This window comes from Eurosta solidaginis, chromosome 1 (assembly GCF_040869045.1).
Source record: "Eurosta solidaginis isolate ZX-2024a chromosome 1, ASM4086904v1, whole genome shotgun sequence".
Classification (NCBI taxonomy): domain Eukaryota; kingdom Metazoa; phylum Arthropoda; class Insecta; order Diptera; family Tephritidae; genus Eurosta; species Eurosta solidaginis.
In genome coordinates this window covers 395,093,279-395,110,601 of record NC_090319.1, presented here as the reverse complement: position 1 = coordinate 395,110,601, position 17,323 = coordinate 395,093,279, and the positions used below count along the sequence as shown (strand labels likewise).

Genomic DNA, 17,323 nt, shown 5'->3' with positions numbered 1-17,323 from the left:
GATGATTGGCGCATATTGTTTGAAGATAACTTTTGCTAGAATTTGTCTGAATTCTTTTACAGTTCATTTAAACTGCGCGGATTATTACAATTTATGGTTGTAATGTGGAATAGTGAACTAAAGTGTCCAGTTTCAATGTTAACTAAGAGAGCTAATGACTATTTGATTTGTTATAAAAAGAAACGTTACCTCATTATCAACTTATTAACTTAAACAAATTATAACCACATAAGCAAGTAACCTGATATCCATGGTCACATATATACCCCATATAATATAGAATTTTATAGTCAGGGATAACCTTTGCAACTTCTTTAAAGTCAATGCAATTGCAAGCAATCACAATTACCTGGACATAGAAATGGCTGCAACTCTATTTCAATCCCATAAGCTCATGATCATAACAATTTTATCCTTTAATAGCACTTGGCCAACTCAAACTCGCAGTGCATCTTGACATAGAGGGAGACTTAAAGAAAAATGTATAAGAAATCATGAATCAAGGTGAAGAAAAGAAGCAAACTGTTGTTAGTGGTGTGTATAAGTTTATTTGCCTGCTTTGGTTTCATTGAAAGCAATGCACGTTCGAAATCCAGACAAACAAATCCTTGATTTATGCTCGTATCTATTTGCTGGTGAATTGGCAATGCGCTCGTTTGTATTTCCTTATCCCTGCCAAACAAGCCGGACGTTCAACAAATATTTTGTTGATAGACGTACATGGCAATCGTTGATTTTTGCTTTTGTTGTTATTCACAAGTTTTACTCACTTTTTTTCGTGTTGACCGCAAATAATCAAATGAAAACAAACGACCACAAGTACGCTGGAAGCTAAACACATAACGACTTTTGTGCTTTAGGAATTCATTCATTGTTGTTCCCGTTTTAACACTCCTTCTTGGTTTCGTTATATTTACGGCAATGCTTTGGCTATCAAATCACTTGCAGTTACTTCTTTCAATGGTCATATCGGCAATGCACTGAATTGCACTTCGGGCGTATATTCAGACTATTTTAACTATCTATTTGTCTGTCTGCCTGCCTTTCCTTCCTTCGGTTCGGTCCACTCACATGGCCATATATAGTTATTTCGTTACAGCATCATGTACAATGCTATGACGAGGATGATTTACTGTTATGAGATTTAGTTCATGGATTTAGTTGTGAAAATCAAGCAAAGCAACGAAAAAACATGTCCAGCATGCGAGGCCATCGAATACTCATCCAAGATCGATTTATTTCGTCGAAGTCGAAGTCAGTTGCGAACCCAACTCCGGTTTTGAAAAATGAAAAAATTTTTCTGCGTGTTACACTCTGCTGCTAGATGTCGCAGTAAACTGCTATATGCGTGGCTATGCAAACACCTTCGGTCGCAGATTACTGCCATTTTATAGCAGCACGAATTACAGATCCATCGAATCATATTGGGCGCCTTCAGTAAACACAACTGTTGATCAGTCGTTTAGCGATAACTTTTTGAATGCACCGTTGATCCACTCAACGGTTGGAATTTTACGTCAAAGTACTGGGCAAAAATTTGTTTAGTTACATTTGCTCAGCGTGTTTATTCGGGTGTCTGGCAGTTCTTTGACATTTTATAGGGTTCGTTGTGTATAAATTTTTTCCTCTTAATATTAAAGTGAAGTGTGAAAAATAATTAAAAAAGTCATTTTCCTTAAAACTGAAGTATGTATATTTATTTCATTTGGCGGTTGCTTCAAATCAAACGACAAAAATAACCTACTTCATTTTTATAAAAAAATATCAGAGGCGAAATAAGTACAGTTGCAAAGGTAAAGCAATAACGACTATGGCATAGCAGATAATTTCTATAAATTTTTATTAGATGATTTGAGATTTAGTACTTCATCGCGCAAAACTATCAAAGTCCCTGAAGAAGGTGCATCAAAGTACTAAAACGCGTAGGAGAACAGAGGAGAACGTGGTTTTTGGTCCTACTCACTGCCCTATAAAAACATATTGAAGTTAAAAAATGCCTTGTAGAGCTTTTTTTACTACCTTTATATTAAGTCCCTTTCATGTTTGTCCCCTCATTTCCATACGAATTTTTGACCTACGGAAAAGTCTTTTTCGGTAATTTCCCGTTGAGCTAGACACTTGATACCTAGAACATAGTTCAGATCTGGGGGACATTACAATGCAAGTGAAACAAAAAAATCCGCTACGTGGTGCACGGATCGAGATATACAGAAAATTAATTTTAAAATGGAAATTTTGCGATCGCCTTTTAACTAACTTCTCGGTGATCCAGATATTTGAAACTTAGCACATAGTTTGCGAGTCGATGACGAGATAAACGAAAATCCCTGAAAAACGGAGGGAATCTTGCGATCGATTTTTAAGTAACTTCCCGGTGAGCTAGAGACTTGAAACTTGGGCCGTGAGTCAGAACCCGGTGACAATGCAATATTTGATCAAAAAAATTTCGCTAGGTGGCGCATGAATCGAGATATTAGGAAAATTAGTTTTGATTTGGGAATCTTTCAATCCATTTTTAACTAACTTCCCGGTGACGTAGAGACTTGAAACTTGGCACACAGTTCGAGGCTTGGTGACAATACAATTTACAGAAAACAAACTTTCGTGAGGTGGCGTGCTAAGTGAGATAACTATAAATCCTTGAAATACGAGGAGAATCTTGCAATCGATTTTTGAGCAACTTCCCGGTGAGTTGGAGATATGAAACTTGAGCCGTAAGTCAGAACCTGGTGACAATGTAATATTATATCAAAAAAATTCCGCTAGGCGGCGCATGGATCGAGATATTAGGAAAATTTATTTTAATTTGGGAATCTTTCAATCCATTTTTAACTAACTTCCCGGTTACCTAGAGACTTGTAACTTAGCACATAGTTCGAGAGCCGGTGACAATACAATTTATAGAAAACAAAGTTCCGCTAGGTAGCGTGCTAATTGAGATAACTACAAATCCCTGAAGAACGAGGGGAATCTTGCGATCGATTTTTGAGTAACTTGCCGGTGAGAAAGAGACTTGAAGCTTGGGCCGTGGGTCAGAACCCGGTGACAATGCAACATTTGATCAAAAAAAATTCGCTAGGTGGCACGCGTATCGAGATAGTAGGAAACAAATTTTAATTAGGGAATCTTTGAATCCATTTTTAACTAATTTCCTGGATATCTAGAGACTTGAAACTTGGCACTTAGTTAGAGGCCTGGTGACAGTACAACTTATATAAAACAAAGGTCAGCTAGGTGGCGCGCTATTCAAGATAACTGCAAATCCTTTAAAAACGGGGCGAATCTTGCGATCGATTTTTGAATAACTTCCGGATGAGCTAGAGACATGAAACTTGGGCCGTAACTCAGAACCCGGTGACAATGCAATATTTTATCAAAAAAATTCCGCTAGGTGGCGCATGGATCGAGATATTGAGAAAACTAGTTTTAAAGTGGGAATTTTGCAATCGATTTTTAACTACTTTCCTGGATATCTAGAGACTTGAAACATGAAATATAATTTAAAACTCGGTGACAGTGCAATGTTTAATTAAAAAATGTAAGCTACGTAACGCACATGTCGACTATTAAGAAGATTAGGCCATACCTTCATGGCTAGCCTCCTGAGTGTTGTAGGCGTTGTAAAATTCCACCTCGTTGAAGGCCCAATTCAATGCACGTCCTTACATACTTTTAGGCGTACGCGACTTTCACCACTATTCTTTTAAATTTTAAGGCGTATGCGCATTTCACCACGATTTTCAGCTGTGCAAATTAAATAGCTGACAAACGAGGTGGAATTCTCTTGTTATGACGCGAGGTGGAATTCTGTTGTTTTCGCCAGTGTTGTCAGCGAAAATTCCACAAATTCTCTTAAATATTGCTATTTTGAACAAATAAATAAAGATAAGAATTTTCACTTGGGAATTACTTAAATTACTAATCAAAGTTGCAATTGCCTTTTTGTAGGCAGTACTAAAAAATTGAAAATAAAAAGATTATAAAAAAATTTTAAGGACTACCTTTATATAAGTGGACCAAAAAATAGAAGGCAATGTCTCCTTTAATACAGACATAGTCTTGTTGAATTTTGACTAAAAAATTTTAACAATAGCTCTTGTAAAAGAATTATGAGATTTAAAATTAGTGTTTAAATTTTAAATAATCAATTAGCTCATCCCAAGTACATGGTTTGCCTTAAATTGAAAGATTGCGCTCCACCTTTATAGTTTTAAATCCCAAAATTCTTTTACAAGAGCTATTGTTAAAGTTTTTTAGTCAAAATTCAACAAGACAGGGTCTGCTTCTCTTTGTCCCAGGTAAGATCAGATATTAGCTTTATGCTGCTTTGAGCTTTGCTTATCCCGATGACGTTTTATGAATGGCGTACCGTCAGCGTTTCACAACCGAGCAACTCAGAAGGTCCATGTAACTACTGTTCGTATATTAAATGAAATTGTGCTTTATGAAGTTAAGTTTGAGCAAAGCTTGAGTACTTGAGTAACAAACGACTTTCGAATTCGTATCGAGATGCTCGGGCAGCCCGGTACCCGGATATCTAGATCTCTAATTTAAACTTGTGTTTGTCGCTGTTGTGTACCCTAATATATGTATTAGCCGATCATACTAAATCCTTTTTTCTTGCTGCTCTTGTGGGTTTGTATTTGGTTCTTTTTTTGGCCTTGTGTCTGACTTTATTGCATTTGGTTGTTTTTGTATTCCAATTGACACTTGATCTTTGATGGGTTATAATATAAAGCTTCAAGTGTAACTCAGCTGGTGGTTTTTTATATATAAAACGACTACTATAGCCTTATCACCGTCGCACTATGGCGCATTTTGAGTTTTTTCTTTGCAAAAATAATAACTTTTGAACTAACGAAGATATTTCAAAGATTTATACTGCACCTGAAAGCTTATTATCTAAACTTTGGACAATTTAAAATACAGGGTGCCAGAGTAACAGGGTGCTTCACAATAATTCGTCAAAGTTGAAAAATTGTAGAAAAATACAAAAAAAAAAAAAAATGTTAAAAACAGAAGGACAACATTTTAAATTTTTTTATGAGGATGTATTTGAACATGAAATCAGATAAACTTATGATTTGTATGAAAGAGTGTGGCTCTACCCACTTATGATTAAAAGTTTTTTCTTAGTAGCAAGGTTATCAATGTCCACCAAACTTGATGGATGCATTACTTCTTTAAAGATGTTATCTATCTATCTATAAATCTTATAAAATAAAGTCGCTAAATGCCATGTATGCACATAACTTCACACAGAATGCTCCGATTTTAAAACGGTTTTTTGAATTTGAAAGCTTAGCTACGTGAGATGGTACAGTTAATATAATTCGAATATATATATTATAGGGGCGTGGCAAATTGCCAAAATGTAGTAAAAAATCATAAAATTTTTGTTTACACAGCTATAACTCATAAACGGATGGATGGATTTAAAAAATTCTACTTTTCAGTAAAACTTTGAAAAATTTACCTTCGATCTGCATAAAAAAAAAAAATACTTGATTCCTTTCTTATATCAGCCAAATTGTTTAAACAAAAGTAACATTTTTACCAAAAAATGTGTTTGTATGGTTGTTCGCTGTGAACGGTTAGCGCTAATTGCTTTTGAGCGAGGCATGATGCGACACATACATACGTACATATATAGCATTCGCTGCGTTATTTAACTTCGGGCGTAGGTTTATAGGTATGTATGGATGTACATCACTACTACATAGTATAAAACAACTTTTTCTGTCCATATGTCCCTTTGAGTGCCTAAACCTTTAAAAATACGCAACGGAATTTGATGGGCTTTAGTTAACAGATAAAGAGTGATTGAAGAGGAAGGAAGAAGAGAAGATAAGAGAAAAGATGGAAGGAGAAGGAGACTGAGAAAGAGAGAGAGTGAGACGAAAATAGAGATAGATGAAGCGAAAAATACGGAGGGAGGAGTGAATTAAAAAAAAGATTAGGAAAAAGTGTAGAGATGGAGGGCAGAGTTAGACGGAAAAAGCTTATTAAAATGTATGCAGATAGGCCAAATTTAGGGCAGATCAACGCCTGCCTGGTCTGCTAGTACTCTTATAAAAGTGAAATGTGTACGCTAGGGGATAAGTGTATAAACATTGCTTGAAAATTCATTGTATAAATTTACTTACATATTTTTGAAAAATTCAAAAACCAAATATTTTTAATACTTAACTAAGAAAAATTATTAAAAGTTGTTCAATATTATTGTATTTGAGCCAAAGATGAACAACTAATAAATTTTTGAGCACTTATGATAAACAGTTTTATCTTAATAACCGCTTTACCAATTTTATTGATTTCTGTAAAAATTTATTTCTCTTCTGATAGCCAAAGCCTAGCTTTAAAATAAATATACATAAAGGGTGCATCAAAACTCATCTTAAAATTTGATAAATTTTAAAAAGATGTAAAAACGAAAATTATATGATTATAACTACTAAATAAAATAACTGTATTTTTTATAATTAATAATAAACTTGTATTTATTGATTTCTTTTTTTCAATAAAATAACAAAACTAAGTACATACTAAATGATTTTTTTGTTGTGATAGAAAAAGGTGGATCATTTATTTAATCTTAACGTAGTCTTCGTAACTTGAAAAAATATCGAACAAGGAAACCATTTCTGAGCTATAGGTGTCTGTAAGATCTTTTTGTGATCTTACATGCCTCATGGATGATATGACTGGATCAGAAGAGATGGCCAGCATGTTGAAAAGGTCCTCGTTTTGTCTAACTCGTGAGATTTTGCAAGCGTTAGTACTTCTATATCTTTTGTAGTTCTTGAGCTTCTTCAGACAATTATCCTAATGGTAAACACTGGTATTCTATTAAATCTTTTCCATGGGCCAAAATTTTATTTACCGTTGGTGTGAGCTTTTCTCAGGATAATTCTGAAGCAGCAGCTCTGCTGTTTTCGATGCATATTCTCCAAATTTAGGTCCATTAACTTTTTCATGGCAATTTAAAATATTTAAAATTACTCCCAATCGTTTGACAATCGCTTGGCATCTTGAATTATTTTTTTTCTAATGTTTTGTTTTTCCTTCGATGTGCATTGTCGTCGAAAACTTCTCCTTGTTGTTGTGGTAGTGTATAAGCCAGTTTCAAAACGAATTCCATGCCCCTTATCCTCGCATGCAAAGGAGATATTCCATACTCATAATTTAGTTCGTCAATAATTGAATCATCAAGATTTTCAAAGTCTGTTTGACTCTTCTTACAGATTGGACATTTCAATGTAGATGATGTGTTTGTTAGTAAGTTTAAAACTTTTCCGGCGACCATTGTTAGAAGAAAATCATGCTTTATGGTAATAACATTCCCGTCTTCGATTTCAATTATTGTTGGTTCTAATTTTGCGATTTGATTTTTTATATCACTCACTGTAGCTTTTATGAGTTCCGAAGACTCCTTCTCATATTTGAATAATATCGGCCGGCACAATTTAACTGATGACAGCCGTGGATTTTTCCAATATTCTGAAGCTTCATCTTTTAAACGGAGGGGAACAATAGAAGCCATAAACATATTACCATCTGTAATTGTTCCATCGTCTACATTTATTCTTTGTTTATATGCGCTTTGTCCTGATGATCCATCACAGTCCCATTTATTTATCAATGTCGGTCTTTTTGGCAGTGATTTCAACTTTTCTTCAGAAAAACTGTTCAAGAGTCGCATAGAAGTATGATCCATTAAGTTTTGGAGTTCAACTTCAGCTGATGCTTCGGTTATTTTGGCTGGCTCTTGGAGGAACTGCTTATTTCTTAGCTTGAGTGATTTGTTTGTATCCAGGGAAAAGATCGGTTGCAATAAGATTATGTTGCAATAATGACTCACGCAATATATTATATTTATCCTTCGATAACCCGATATCTATAAACAGCGCTTAAGACTCTTCAGGAGTGTATCTCCTAGGTAGCGCATTTTGGGGTGTGGGAATGCTGTTTTTGATCTCAGTCGCACTGGACTTGCTAACGCAACTATTCCTGTGATATGAGACTTGGTGTTTTCTTCGTTCTTTTTATATTTAATAGCCAATGCTTCTGAAAGATGAGTCGTGGCGATAGTTCTAGTATACTCTGACAGCTTCCTTTTCCTTGTGTAGGTCGAACATTCTTCTATGGGTTTTGTTGGTCTTCCTCTAGTTCGATTGGTTGATGTGCTAGGCATTTCTTCGTCCAAAAAAGTTTTACCAGCTAGCCAGCTTCCATGCTTACTTATAAGCCTTGAAGTAGAACGACCGACTGCTTGCCATTTTCTTTGTTTTGGAATGTAGAGTAAGCCAATTTTTTCTTTCAAGTCTTCGTCTTCTTTGAAGCTTTGAACCCTCCAAATAGTTTGGAGTTTTCTAGAAACATATTAAAATTTGCCATCGAGTATATCTTATTAAAAAAATATGTGAGCTATATTTATGTTTACAGAATATTTATGTAAACAGAATACTTTATTCTATAGACTCCAAAAAACATCTGATTTTGGGCGTTGTATTAAACATTGCTTTATATACTCAAATTATGGAAATTAGTTCCAGGTATATTATGCAGCTTGTAACCGAAAAATTTGGTTTTATTAACAAATTCCCACAACAAAAGTGACCTTACTAAATTCGCCCCCTTCTTACCTATACCTGCTCAGGCGCGTATTTATACCCAAGGTTGCTTCACTTTATTTGATGTAAAAAAGTGAAGCCGCAGCTGGACGCAGGTAGGCCTTATGAATTCAGGTAACTGAATATTTAACAAATACCTATTGTAAATTTCACGGAGACCTTTTTTGTCCTTTTTGTTTTTATTTTCCATCAAAGTTCGAAAAAGGTCCTAAAAATAGGCTTTTCGAAAAACAGGTAGATCTGACAACTTTTATAAAAAAAAAAACAAATTTTATGTTTTTCTTCAACTTAGAATTAAATAACCTTTCGTTATGATACAAGAAAGCAGTAGCAGGCCGTTTTATTTAGAGACAAAACAATTTTTAATACAACAAAAAAGAACAAAAACCACAAATTTTTCGAAGTGTTAAAAATTAATCAACTTTGAGCGGTTCTACTTCCTACTTTCTGTTTCATAAGAATTATATATTCGTAATCCCTGGAAAATTTTCTATTAAATACGTGGATTAGGTTTGTCGAACGCTTTCATGAAATTTTTGATTTTTGCCAGGCTTTTCGGGCAGAGGCGCCATAGTGCGTCGTCTGTGTGCTTTTGTCGGATTCACTTTTCCGTTTCTTTGCCGTTAGTTGCCCGTCTTCACATCGGCACATACAGGCAGCACTTGAGTGTCAATTTATATCCGAGCGCACGTTCTTAAATTTTGGCAACAGCTAAGCTTGTTGCAACTGCGATATCAAATAAATGGTACACACCAACACTCTTCTTCCGCCCACAAATGCAATGTGCTGCCACCCGGAAAAGTTCTTGACTAAAGGACACATCAAGTTCATGGGAAGACGTTACATTGTTTTGTTTTATTTTGCATTTCTTTGTATTGTTTGTTTGTTTTCTTTGTGCTTGTGTTGTTTGCTCTTCTTATTTTCTCTTTTTATGCGGCGAGCTTAGCAATGGTTAATGCCATAAATACTACAATGCATCCCCGGCGTGCCGGCATTCAGCAAACTATGAGAATTATGCACTTTGTTGTTGTATGTAGTTTTGTATGTAGCACAACATGCTGCACTCAATTCCTTAACTTTTCTCCCACACCCCACTGCGTTATTTTAAAATTCATTTCGTTATCGTTGTTGCTGGAACACTTGTGCATTGACCTCCAAAAGCCATAGCCGCCGTCGTCGTCGTCGTCATCGTCTTTGGCAATGCTGGCAGAGCTTTTGTTGTATGCGATAGTAGTAGTAACATTTTCTAGCGCTTTTAGGTTGTTGGTTGTGATATTTACTCACATAAGCACATCCTTACACAAATTCGCATATAAATACAAATCTGTGCGTATGGCGGATCGGTGGGTGGGCAGCATTAAATATGGCCAAAGTTTTAAATGGAAAATCCGAATATGAATGAGTGACGGAAGTTATAAATGACTGAAAGGATCGTTGAGACATTGACAGTGGCAATGAGAAATGGCCTTCTAGTTTGTTCAATGATTTGTAGTTGTCATATAATATTTTGTGTTTTGGTTGCATTTCTTGTTTATCGTGTGCGTTTATTTTAATTCTGAAAATACAACAACACTTAGTGGCTAAATTTGTTGATGAAACCCTACACTAAATAATATTAATATTACTACACACAAAAAAATTTTGTTTTCAAAACCGCATTTTGTGGCGTTGTTCTATATAAAAACCAAAAAAAGTGCGAGGTTCATCTCCAAGAAGTGTTGAAAAAATATTCTAAAAATAGAATTTAAATTATATTAAAAATTAAAAAAACAAAAAATGAATGTTGCTTCGGCCGGGACCCAGGTCGTGTTAACACCCCTTTTTTGGGGAATAAAAGCTGAAAATGAGCAGAATCAATCCAAATGCTCTGTTTGTTTTGGCCTAAATATTTTAGACGAGTTCAGCATAGTAAATTCATCTCATACGTCGCTCTGGAAATCGTTTGTGGTAACAGGGCCTTGAAATTTGAGTCGTATTTTTTCCCTTGTTAAAATTTTTTCGAAGTGGTTCCTCCTCTATAAATTTGTATTTTAATTTAATTTAACGCTGTTTACCTAACAGTCATTTCGGTGTGACGTGCGGACGTTTTGTATTGAACTTTTTTTTTGTGTTCGGAGAAGGAAGAGGTTTTATTCGGCGCTTTCAAAGTGGGACCTAGAAAATACTTGCTTTAACATCTGCTGTATGTGAACTTTGTTTAAGCCCACAGCTAAGTAAAATAACACTCAGTCTATGTGAGGTCTCTATTGACCGGCAAGTTGAAGCTAGACTTAGGTACTTTTTCAAGAATTGCATCACAAAAAATTGTGATATCTTCGAGGCTCGAGTGCTGCCTTAACTTCTAATTTATTTTCAATAAATTTCTGCTTGCTACATCATTTTTAATAAAAAAAAAACATCACTCTTATATCTTTGTCACGCGTGCTACGTCAATAAAAAATGTACAAAACCTAAGTGATTAAAATTTCTGGCGCAGTAAGCTTTAAGAATAATTGTGTATGTGGTCCCAATGGACGAAGGCCCTTTTACTGGCGATGGCGATGAAAAAAGAATAATAAAATTTGTTTACATTTTACCTTATCGTATTTGCTCTTCATCATGTATAACTGTTTGTTATGCTCATACTTTTGTTTGTTTACAAATTGCAGAGGTATTGCAATAAACCGCTGAATAAATTTGAAATATCCCAACCAAATGGTATAACATTTTTTATTGCAACATAAAATTAAATCTAACAGGCTAATATTGTTTTCACACAGACGGCTTATTGAACAATAAAGGCAGTTTTCTACATTAAGACGCTTATTGAACTTAATCTTCCCTACAAAATTCGAATCTATAATTATTTCGATAGTGACTAATCGAATGCCTAATGAAGTCAAAAGCACAATGCAACTCTGATGGGAGCGTTCAGTTTCTTAGTTTTTGGTGTGTTCAGTGCTTAAAAATGTCATTTGTCAAAGTAAATGTCATTGTCTGTCATATAGCATTGTCATTTTGTTCGCTTGACATTTCATCCTTCATACTAATCGAGCAGTTACTTCTGTGTGAAAGCAAAAAATTTACGATTTCATTAGAAGGTGAGAGATCATTAAGTTTCTGTGTGAAAACAGTATAACAACATTTCCCTGAAAGCCATCAGGTATTGTCAAACACACTCTTTAAATAATTTTTTGTTTGTTAATTTTTAATTTTTTTTACAAAATAATAAATTTTTGTTTTACGTCTTCTTTAATGGCAGATTCTCATAATAAACAAAAAAATGCATTGCAATAACGGCGGTGGTGGCAAATCGCTTCATCTAACCACTTATCTTTTGCTCTTAACAAAAGGGCTATTGAATTTCCTTAGCGCCAAAAGACATTAATAACCGCAACTAAGATTCGCATTCATATGTACATTAACCTGGGTCGATTTGTATGGACGAAAGTTAACCAAAAAAATAATTTTGGAGCCTGCAAAAAAAAAATCGATTTTCGACCAAAATTCTTCTAAATCTCCATAAAAGAAATTTTTTTTTTTTCAAAAAAACTGCATTTACAATTTTGCATTTGCCAATTGACACGAAAAGAAAAAACATAAAAAATGATTTGGAGCCTTGAAAATGAAAAAAATGCATTAAAAATCGAAAAAATCGTTGAAATTTTGAAGGCTCAAAAATTATTTTTTTGGGTATGCGTAGCGGAACTTTTTTTCCTGAGCCTAAACCCTATCGAAAAATCGATGGCGCGATATAGGTTAATAAATCGCCCCAGTCTAATGTACATACATACATTGCGCAGTTTTTTAGCGAAATTTGGGATGTTTTCAATGGGCTCATACGTGTTTTTGAAATCGCATGAGAACTATTTTTTAACTTTTAAAAGAAAAATTCAACAATATCATCCCCCCTTTGAAAAAAAAATCGGATGTTGCTGTTTGGTGGGCTGATTTTAGTTTTCATTTATGTTTTGATTTGAGCAAAATTAAAAAATATAAACTGCGGTTTGAAATTATCAAGGTCAAATGTAACCACAACCAATCTCGCACGCTTTTTAAGAATATGATACAGCAGCTCACAGCTTAGGTTAATAACGATGTTCTTCATAATAGTTTGAAGCAATATATAGGCCGAGCTTCTCCAGTTACACTATGTACACATACTTTCAACTTTTTGGGTTTCTTTTGAGATCTTCCCGCAAATCCTACACTTGTGCTAGGCGCGGCTTGCCAAAATACTGCAGAAGGGCGTGGTAAGATTATGCAAATTCAACACAATGGCGTCGGTAGCGCCAATAACAATCATTTTAGTACTAAACGCATGTCTGACAGACACACAAATTTGCTTCTACTCATCTAATGGGCACCACCAATTGGGTTAACACATTTCGTTGATACTGGCAACGGTATAAGTGTTACAAAAATAAACGCTAATACCCAAACTCAGGTTGTGGAGTTTTGATATTACTTACCCCAGGATATAAGCCTTGGATCTCCGGAGTGGCAAGCAGGCACACTACCGTCATACCCGGTGGCTGCCCCTAATAGCTATTATATTAGAAAGAATTAGATATATTATTTAAATATTGCTATAAGTATAAGTACAGTGGAGGTTCATTATTCATTTCTTTCTACAATAAAAAACACAAAAATAAAATTTCACAATAATTGCTAACCTTTCCTTAAGGAGTTAACAAATGCATTTTTTTCGTTACAAAGAAAAAAAATCGGAATTCGTTGCAGTGAAATTTTATGCACAACTCCAAACCCATTACATAGTTTATAAGCTCTGGATAGAAAGCGGGAAACTACTCTACGTACAAGAAGATATTGGCCGAAATAAGGATAGTTGTGACCACTCACAAATTATCATTAATATCCTCTAACGGGATTCCGAGGAAACTTGCAGTTTCAACAGAGGTGGACCAGAGAGAAAGAGCTGTTAGAGGTGTTAGTTCCACATTGCTATTGAAAATATGGCAGGGGTCATGTGGGGGTACGTTACAAGCAGGGCGTACATTATGTATGTTGTATGCTGGGGTTGATTGTGGATCTGTAAAAGTTTAAACTATTACGATTCCTGGCCTAGAGTTCTGACGCCTTTTTGTACATATCACTAAGAACCTCTTTGTGGTTTTTCTTCTACATACGGCCGAGTTCTCAGATTCCAAATGTAAAATTTATAGGTCTTCAAGTTCTTATATATTTTTAACAATTTTTCCCCCCAAAATGTGTTTTATATATTCTTCCCTAAGACGGGCGCATACTTAGCTTAATTTTTTATATGGAAGAAAAGCCGAAAGACAAAAAAAAATTTTAAAAACTCAATGCTAATTGTAATTGTATTTTGTTAGACAAAAATTGGATGGGTACAATAATCATCTAAAAAACAAAAATCTTGTATTCTATTGCTTTGCATTTTCGAACAGTTGAAATTCCCTAGAAGACTATTGTGCTCCATGAGAAAAGTGGAAGTAACTTCTGTCGGTGAAAAAGTGTTCATGTTTTTTTTATTTCTGACAGTAACTCATTATAAAAGAAAAGAAAAATTCTAACTTCGAAAAAATATCACCAAATTTTTTGTTTATTTGCAACAAATTTTTCCTGCTATTTTTTCACCCGCAAATGTATGCTAATTTGCTACACCTCAGTTCTGTAGTTATTGGTTTACTGATTGTTTATATAATATTTTCTCTCTGTTTTCTTATTTTATTTTCAGTATTGAGCAAGGGCCAGGGCGAAACGTGCCGTTATAGATTCCTTGGTAAATATGGCGGTTACTGTTGGATCGTCACGCAAGCCACAATTGTCTATGATAAAATGAAACCACAAAGTGTTGTTTGCGTCAATTATGTCATAAGGTAAGTACGAAAAGCTCCTTTAACTTGAACTTTTGTCGTAAACGAATGTTTTATACCATGGTTCAACTATATGGTTGGCTCATCCCTTCAGCAACAACATACCTTTGTTCAGATTGTCAAAATCTGCGTGTTGGTGTTAAGCGGATGAAATGGAGAGAAAACATAAAATTTTGCAATTCTTGTTTGTTGTGGAAAAATAACGCGCTACCTTAGATGAATTTACTAAAAAAATTACTTATGGTGATATGAAACTATTTTTTAATAAAAAATTTACCAACACAGCGGTAAATACTTGCCCTCTCCTTTTGACAATCCCCATGCCAGTGAAATGAATAAAAAAAAATCAGCTGATGAAATAAGCAAACCATATAATTCAGCCATGGTTTTAAACTAAACGCGTGTGAAAAATTAAAAAAAATAAAAGAAACGCAATTGCTATGGAAAACAGTGAAAATAAGAAAAGTGAACCACAGAGGTTTTAATGAGAAGTTTATAATAAAAAAGTTAAAAGTAAAAAAATTTAAACAAATAAACAAAATAATGCATAGCAAATCATGTTGGGCTATAATAAATGTACATATGTAATTACGTTTGCAAATGCCTAAAACTGGCCCTTGTCAATTATCGTGCTATTTACTGCTTTAGTAAGACCAAAAATAAAAAAAATATTTTATTAATTTAGAAAGCCAGCCCACCGTATCAGATTTATCCAAACAATATGAATCGGTTCAAACAAAATTTTCTTGATTAATTAATCTTCACAGGGAGATGTACATCAACTTTTATCACTAACATCGTGAATAAAAAAAAATTTTTTTTTGAAAACACTGAGAAATTAAAAATTTTCGTTGAGTTTTTGTCTGACAGCTTTTGAACTATTTTTTTTATGTATTCTTAATTTACAAAAGAACTCTCAAAAAAATGTCCAACCACATTATGCTACATTTTTTGCTTCAATTCATTTTATGGCATTTTAATTATTTATCAATTTGGCGACACCCCAAAACAATTTTATAAAAAGCTGTATGATGAAAATATTTATTAAATTTTCATTGTCCATGCGTCTATTGTCCAAAATTTGGCGCTTGATTGAGTGCTATTTTTATACTCAGCGTGCTTTGCACACAGAGTATATTAACTTTGATTGGATAAACGGTTGGTTGTACAGGTATAAAGGAATCGAGATAGATATAGACTTCCATATATCAAAATCATCAGTATCGAAAAAAATTTGATTGAGCAATGTCCGTCCGCCCGTCCGTCCGTCCGTGTGTCCGTTAACACGATAACTTGAGTAAATTTGAGGTATCTTGATGAAATTTGGTATGTAGGTTCCTGAGCACTCTTCTCAGAGCGCTATATAAAATGATTGAGATCGGGCTAGAACCACACCCACTTTTTCGATATCGAAAATTTCGAAAAATCGAAAAAGTGCGATAATTCATTACCAACGACGAATAAAGCGATGAAACTTGGTAGGTGAGTTGAACTTATGACGCAGAATAGAAAATTAGTAAAATTTTGGACAATGGGCGTGGCACCGCCCACTTTTAAAAGAAGGTAATTTAAAAGTTTTGCAAGCTGTAATTTGGCAGTCATTGAAGACATCATGATAAAATTTCACTTCTATTACTATATGTGTGCCAAATAAAAATTAGCAAAATCGGATGGCGAACACGCCCACTTTAAAAAAAAATTTTAAAGTCAAATTTTAACAAAAAACTGAATGTCTTTACAGTATATAAGTAAATTATGTCAACATTGAACTCCAGTAATGATATGGCGCAGCAAAATACAAAAATAAAAGAAAATTTCAAAATGGGCGTGGCTCCGCCCTTTTTCATTTCATTTGTCTAGAATACTTTTAATGCCATAAGTCGAACACAAATTTACCAATCCTTATGAAATTTGGTAAGGGCAAAGCTTCTATGACAATAAATGTTTTCTGTGAAAATGGGCGAAATCGGTTGAAGCCGCGCCCAGTTTTTATACACAGTCGACCGTCTGTCCTTCCGCTCGGCCGTTAACACGATAACTTGAGCAAAAATCGATATATCTTTACTAAACTCAGTTCACGTACTTATCTGAACTCACTTTATCTTGGTATACAAAATGGCCGAAATACGACTATGACCCGCCCACTTTTTCGATATCGAAAATTACGAAAAATGAAAAAAAAAAATGCCGTAATTCTGTACCAAATATTGAAAAAGAGATGAAACATGGTTGGATTGGTTTATTGACGCAAAATATAACTTTAGAAAAAACTTTGTAAAATGGGTGTGACACCTACCATATTAAGTAGAAGAAAATGAAAAAGTTATGTAGGGCGAAATCAAAAGCCCTTGGAATCTTGGCAGGAATACTGTTCGTGGTATTACATATATAAACAAATTAGCGGTACCCAACAGATGATGTTCTGGGTCACCCTGGTCCACATTTTGGTGGATATCTCGAAAACGCCTTCACATGTACAACTACAACACTCCGTTTTAAAACCCTCATTACCTTTAATTTGATACTCATATCGTACAAACACATTATAGAGTCACTCCTGGTCCACCTTTATGGCGATATCTCGAAAAGGCGTCCACCTATAGAACTAAGGCCCACTCCCTTTTAAAATACTCATTATCACCTTTCGTTTGACACCCATATCGTACAAACAAATTCTAGAATCACCCCTGGTCCATCTTTATGGCGATATCCCGAAATGGCGTCCACCTATAGAACTATGGCCCACTCTCTTTTAAAATACTCTTTAACACCTTTCATTTGATACACATGTCATACAAACACATTCCAGGGTTACCCTAGGTTCAATTTGCTAAATGGTGATTTTCCCTTATT

At 34.6% G+C, this 17,323-nt stretch overlaps 1 protein-coding gene across 11 annotated transcripts in view; it reads left to right on the top strand.

The window, feature by feature from the left end:
- Nucleotides 1–17,323, top strand: part of sima (similar) — a 309,049-nt gene that overhangs the window by 87,500 nt on the left and 204,226 nt on the right. For 8 of the 11 annotated variants that reach the window (XM_067763673.1, XM_067763670.1, XM_067763671.1 and 5 more), the window contains one exon: nt 14,332–14,473. In XM_067763673.1, coding sequence (XP_067619774.1) covers nt 14,332–14,473 — 142 coding nt within the window. The other 3 variants (XM_067763677.1, XM_067763676.1, XM_067763675.1) reach the window with 3 other exon arrangements.